The 6,971-nt window shown below is 36.7% G+C and overlaps 1 protein-coding gene across 2 annotated transcripts in view; it reads left to right on the forward strand.

The window, feature by feature from the left end:
- The window catches only part of Znf292 (zinc finger protein 292), a 78,283-nt gene that overhangs the window by 52,403 nt on the left and 18,909 nt on the right, over positions 1-6,971 (forward strand). For both annotated transcript variants that reach the window (XM_031366395.1, XM_031366396.1), the window contains exon 5: positions 3,563-3,765. In XM_031366395.1, coding sequence (XP_031222255.1) covers positions 3,563-3,765 — 203 coding nt within the window. The remainder of the gene's footprint in view (positions 1-3,562; positions 3,766-6,971) is intronic.

Consider the following 6,971-nt stretch of genomic DNA (forward strand, 5'->3'; position numbering starts at 1 on the left):
CAGAAATCCACCTGCCTCTGCCTCCCAAGTGCTGGGATTAAAGGCATGTGCCACCACTGCCCGGCTCCTTTTTTCTTTTGAGACAGAGTCTTACTTTGTAATCCTGTCTGGACTTTAACTCAGATACTCACGTCCCTCTCCCTCCCAAGTGTGTGGGCTAAGCACGTGTGCCATGACACCTGGATACTGTTTTAATATTTATAAAAGTGTCACTAATGGAAAGAATATTTTTAATTAAACTGGTTGAACATCATACACCTAGATTGCCGTTTTGTAACTTAGCTATATGGATAGGTTTAAAGCCAGTTTAGACCTTTTTTCCTCTTGAAGTGTAGATGCAGAAAAAGTAGACAGACTAAACATGACTACAATTTAACTTTATTTTTTATGTTGTGTGGGTATGAAAAGCATAGAAGAAAGTGAAACTTGGCACTTTATTTAATTAAGTACTCAGAGATACAAACATAAATCAAGCCTGAGACTGAGCACATTGTTCTAACATCACAGTCCTGTAGGGAGAGCCATGGCGGAGGTTGGAGACCGTGAATGACGCCAAGTACTGAGAAGAATTGGAAGGAGGAGGAGGAAGGGTGTTAATTAGGAGCTGGGAGAAGGGACTTTGGCAGAGCAGTTTAGTGCTAGTGGACCCTTCCATCTGAAGCGTTCAGTGCGGCATGTGCAGTCTTCCTGCCCAACTCTTCACTGATGGGAAAGTATACGTTTTGAAGTTAGAAGTAGGTACAATAGTCAGATAGGTCTCTACCCCACTGGCCCCACAGAAATTGATAAAATTAGAAGGCAGAAAACACACTCTTATCTTGGTTCTGCTGTGAGATGATTTTGTGGCTTAAGGAAATCATTCAGTTTGTGAGTGCCTCAGTTTACTGATTCTGCTAAGTGATGGGGCTACAAAAACTAACCTCCTAAAGTCTGTTCTGCCCCCATGCGTGCTCTGTTCTTCCTAGAGATCTAATTCTCTCTGAGCATGTCGTTAGTTTCCATCCTTAAAACATAGGTGCCTATGATTTTGAAATTTTGTTTTTGTGGGGTTTTTTTTTGTTTGTTTTGTTTTGTTTTGTTTTGTTTTGTTTTTCGAAACAGGGTTTCTCTGTGTAATCCTGGCTATCCTGGAATTCACTCTGTAGACCAGACTGGCCTCGAACTCAGAAATCCGCCTCCCAAGTGCTGGGATTAAAGGCATGCGTCACCACTGCCCCACATGATTTTGAATTTTTAAGACTAACATATCTCTAAAAATTGTTTTAGGTTTATTTTATTGTTTTATGCTTGTGTTTTACTTGCATGTATGCGTGTGTTCCATCTATCACATGGGAGGGTCAGAAGAGGGCATCAGATTCCCTGGGACTGCAGTTACAAAGATGGTTGTGAGCTCCTGTGTTGGAGATAAAATACAGATGATCCCAGCGAGGAGCAACTGCTCTTACCCCCTTAACCAAATCTCTTGTCCTGATAGTTACTTATTTATTTTTTTAGTACATTGATTTAAAAATTATTCTGCACAGGTTGTCATTTTAATTTATGTATTCTGTTTCAAAAAAATTTAGGGATTATTTGAAATTGACCTTTTAGAAAATGCCATCAGTTTTGTTAGATACTTGCCACTTTGAAATTCATTCTTTACTGTGACCTTTCAAATCCTATTGGTTATCATGGTTTCCATGATAGAATTTGTAATAATTCTCAGACTTTGTATCTCTAGAATTTCCTTTTGAAAAAAAAGAGAGCCTATAACTTTTTTCTTCATGTCAATTACTCATAAATAGTCAGAATAGCCTTATTTTTAACTTCATGTAAATTGTTATTTAAAACTTTTGTTATAATTTGTTTTGGTAATGAACTAAATGGAAAATATATTGAAATATTAATGTCCTAATAAGATGATGTACAACTAAGAAATGTAACTAATGTATTACATTTGTGGTACTAGATAACTTGTATATTTGATTCATCTGTATTTAGTCTTTATAATGTCCTCCTTTTAGTTCAGTGTAAAGATTAAGTGACTATAGGTCCAAATGTCTACACTGAAGTAAAGGTTTAAATGTGTAATTCTGTATTATTGTTTAAGTGTTTGTGACTTTAATACTGAAGAGTCCCAGTCATGGTGCTTTATGGATGTGACTTTGTAGGAGAGCAGAGAAAGGTAGATTAAAAGTGAAGATTCTAGGCAGGACCTGAATGGAAAGGAAAGACCATCTCTCAGCTACTCACTAGACACATCTTCATGAGTTCACAGTTAGGGAATACAGTCTTTCATCTACAGAACATTTCAGTTACTGGTTACTAAGAATTTTCTAAAGGCAAGAGAGAAACATTTAAACATGATTTTTATCCAGGTACAGAAATCTAAGGGAAGTATTTGAATTTATACTTGCTTAAACATTAATTCTTGTTCACAGGAGCAAAATGACTTCATATTCTAGAGAACCAAAAGAGCACAGGCTTAAAAAGAAAAGAAGTTTATTGTACTTAAGTGTCTTAGCCAAAATATATTGAAATAAAAAATATCCCAAATACATTTAGTAGATTTTTCCTTTGGCAGACTTTTCCCCCTCCTTACTATTTTTTTTGTGCAAATTTTTATTTATTTTTAAAACATCAATTAAAAAGATAGGCTTCCCTTTGTAAAAGAATAGGTGCATTGTCAGTGTTGAGCCAAGTATTTGTTGAATTTCTTATTCTAGCTAGACTGTCCAAATGCCCTTTATTATTATTACAGTGATAGCTGGATGGTGCTTTGGGTTGTTTAAGAACTGCATTGGGCCCAGCAGTGGTTTCATATGCCTTCAATCCCAGCACAGAGGAGGCAGGCCCATATGTATGAATTCAAGGCCAGCCTGGTCTATAGAGTAAGTTCCAGGACAGCCAGAGCTATATGGAGAAACCAAAAAACAAAACCAAAACAAATAAAAGAATAACTGCATTTGGAGACTTACTATGATTTTAAAAGAATTTGATGCAGGAATATTTGTATAAGCAAGAAGTTTATTCAAGCCAGGTGTGGTGGTATCCACCTTTACTCTGAAGGTAGACGCTGGAGAATCTCCATGAGTTCAAGGCTAGCCTGGTCTAATAGTTCTAAACCTTCCAGGGCTACACTGTTGAGACCCTGTCTCCAAAAAAGAAAGGGGGAAAAAAAAAAAAACAAACCTTTCAGTCCACTCTAAATGAGGCCTTAAGTATAAAAACTTTCACTGTGACTTTAAAAGTTATTCAAGCTTGGTATGGTAGCACATGCCTGAACCCTAACAATTGGGCAACTGAAACAGGCAGATCACAAGTTGTAAGCCAAACTGGGCTACATACATAAAGCGTTCAGGACATCCTCAGCTATACATTAAGACCCTGTTTCCAGGTGGGCAGTATGATTTCCCTTCACTTACAAAGTCAAATATTGTATGATATCCTTACTGATAGTAGTAGAAAATTGCTAAAAGAGAAGAGTTTGAGTTTCTGTGTTTTTAAAAGTTTTTAAAGTATTTATTTGTGTTGCAAGTGAATTACCAAATGTTAATAATATATTATGTCTTGTTTTTTTAAGTGAACGAATTTTTAGCTTTTGAGGGTCCCATCTTGTTGGATATGAGAATTAAACATCTAATCAAAACCAATCAGTTAAGTCAAGCAACCGCTCTAGCAAAGCTGTGTTCTGACCATCCTGAGATTGGCACAAAAGGGAGTTTTAAACAGACTTACCTTGTCTGCCTTTGCACAGCATCGCCAAGTGAGAAGCTAATTGAAGAGGTGAGTCTATTCAAAGTGGATAAATTCAAGTTAGATAGAGTGTTGTAGACTTCCTTGTTTGTAAATAATGGAGCATGTTTGTCTTATACTGTGGTATGTTTCTGAGTAAGGACACCTTGAATCATGGGACAGATTGGACATTCTAACTTAAATTATGTGAATAGTTTGTTTGATTAAGCTAAAGGAAGTATGATAGTGTCCTTAACAGTGCCATGGCAGTGTTTATTGGGCAGTATTTATGTCATAACTTCATTTTTATTTGACATCAGGATACTTAAGAACACTTTTAGCTGACTAACAAGAATAAGACTAGATAGAAGTTATATAAATTATCTCTGTATACGTAGACTGTATTTAAATAGATACATGTTATATAACAAAATATACCATCCAAAAATTAAATGTTTAGTTTACACATTGTGTAATCTATAACTATTTCTCCTTAAATGTTGTTTATGTAAATGTTTAGTTTCTTTTTAAGATTCTGTTTATATATCATTTGTATTCAAGTGTAGGATTTGCACAAAGTTTTGGAAGTATAATCATTACCCAAAAGGAAATTCTATATTTTTGTATATTCAATTTTACAATTAAAAGTTGTTTGTGTTTAAAGAATTTAGATTAAAATTAATAGTGTGTTGAACTGTAGTACTCTATGAGTACTGTTTTCAAATGTCTTATATTTCTGCTATATATCTTGACTCCAGAGCAGTAAAAAGAAATAAAGGAATTGTGGAGATTTTAAGGCAGGCAAAATTCTAGTATAGACTGGCAGATTATCGTCAGGTTCCCTTTCTTCCTAAAGAGCTATTGGCTCTGTGGAGCTGCTGAGAGGAACAGTGGGGAGGTGGGGTAAGGGGAGGCCACGGATGGAATTCCCATGCTCCAGTCAGGAGCCTCACACATACACGTGGGCAGCACTCAGTGAGCTCTTGATTGCTTGCTTGCTTGCTTGGTTTGTTTTTTAAGACATGAGGAAATTGGAGAAGGGAGATGAAGGTAATCATGATTATATTTCATTGTGTATCAGTTGAAATTGCCAAGAGAGAAGGACCTTTTTGTTTGTTAGACTTGGTAAAGGGAAGGCTGAAAGCTAAGATGGAGAACCCAGTTATCATATACTGTGTACTTCCCAATAGACTGAGAAGCCTGTAATTAGAGTCCAGAACCATGGTTGCCTCAGGTGATTGTCACATGAGGGTAAAGATTGTGTGTAATAGTTGTGTGCTTTTTCCTGTGATTGCAAAATGAAGAAGCTACATGGTACAAATTTGGACAAATATGAGAAATAAGCCTCTCAGATATGGTGAGGATATTAGAAAACCAGAGTGGTTTCATCAGTCTGTAAGCTGAGGGGAGTAAAACATAGGCTTTCAGTCTTGAACCTTAGTCTTTTAGTTTATACATCATCTAATCTATAGCTATTTCTCCTTACCGATTTTATTTTCACAGACAATTTGCAGGTTCAGTCACCATATATGAGAGCAAATCTAAAACTGAAACTTTCCTATTAATTGAAAATGAGAATTAAACTGACATGTAAAAAGTTTCTTAAAATAGCCTCTGAAGTGTGTGTGGCAACAAATGCAGAAGGAGTTTTGTAGACAATGGGGAGCAGTAAACAGTAAATGATGTGTAGTCAACGCACTAGTCAAGCTTGTTAATGGAGAACTGTCTTAAGATTTCGGTTGTTAGATTACTTTTGAACTTAAAGACTGAGTTTATAGTCTCCAAAACTGTGTTTCTGGGTGTGTTTAAATAAGCAGGTCTTGAACTACACAGCTCATGCTCCTTCTTGGTATAACTACCTAGAGGTAAGTAGCAGCAGTCTGGCCTACTCAGATACACACTAGATACTTCTTTAATAAACAGGTAGAATTAACTACTGTTTGTTTTTATCTTCTTATTAATAAACTGGGTCACTAATAAACTGGTTTGCTAAGATCTCTGTGTCCTCCAGCCAAGGGAAGCTGTCAGTCTCAGTGATCAAGTCTTAGGGTTATTGTGTGGGTAAATCCTGTGGAAAGTCCATCTCCCTAGAAGCAGATTACTTTTGTAATGTTGTTTTAAGAAGTGTATTTGAAACTTGTTTCTTGTTCCATATGAGGAAAATGTTTTAAAGTTGACTTGTCAACCAGTCTTATCTCCCCTAAGGGAAAATAGTCATGTCATTTGCACCTTGAAACTTTCCTAAAGACATTTCTTCCTTTAGGGATTGTGTTCACAAATACATATATTTCTCTCCTCTTCTCATAGTTTTTGTTCCTTTTTCTCCTCTTCCTCCTCTCCTCTTTTTTTGGTGTGTGTGTGTGTGTGTGTGTGTGTGTGTGTGTGTGTGTGTGTGTGTGTGTAAAGATTTGAGTTTTAAAAGCATGTTCCTTAGAGAATATGGGGATAGATTTGATTTAATTAAAAGTCAGGTGTGGTCTGGGTTGATAATCCTGAGGAAATTCTTGTCCATATGACTCAGTGGCCAAGAAATTAACCAGTAGTAATAGCTTCTGTCTCTGTTAGATGTCAGATGTAGAGGCTGTAAGAAAAGGATGCTTGTCTAGCACTGCTTGAAATACTGAGCTTTTCTTAGATTCTTGACGGAGCTAGTAGAGCAGGTGGCAGGGTTAGCTAACCTCCAGTGTTTCAGTAGATTCTATCTTTAGAATAAACATGGAAGACTTTTTTTGAATGTCCTTTTGTTTTCTCTGTAATCATCATTTTTCCTCTTTCCATTCTCTGGGGTGGAGACTGTGGGTGAAGTGTTTGCCACACAAGTGTGAGAACCTGATTTCAGACCCTGTGAACCCAGACAAAACATGGAAGCCAGCACATGACAGTAATCCCAGTGCTCCTGTGATGAGATGGGGACAGCAGTGACAGTAAGGGAAGACAAGGCACCACTTCCCACTGACACCATGTCATTCACTTGTCCCTGTCCCCAACCCTGTTCCCCCCCTTAAATCAACTTTGTAATACAACTAATATACTTTCCTTACACTTCCTATACTCATATATATTTTATTTATTTAAAACACGTGTTCATTAACTGACAACACTTTTACTGACCTCATTCCAATTCGTTCTGTTTACATGTAATAACTGCAGTTTTGTAATACAGATTTGTGGTATATTTGACTGGACAGGTGGATATTTAGATTGTTGTCTTGTTTTGCATCAGGTTTGGTAACACACACACACCCTGCATCCCCCCC

This window comes from Mastomys coucha, unplaced genomic scaffold (genome assembly GCF_008632895.1).
Source record: "Mastomys coucha isolate ucsf_1 unplaced genomic scaffold, UCSF_Mcou_1 pScaffold14, whole genome shotgun sequence".
Lineage (NCBI taxonomy): Eukaryota > Metazoa > Chordata > Mammalia > Rodentia > Muridae > Mastomys > Mastomys coucha.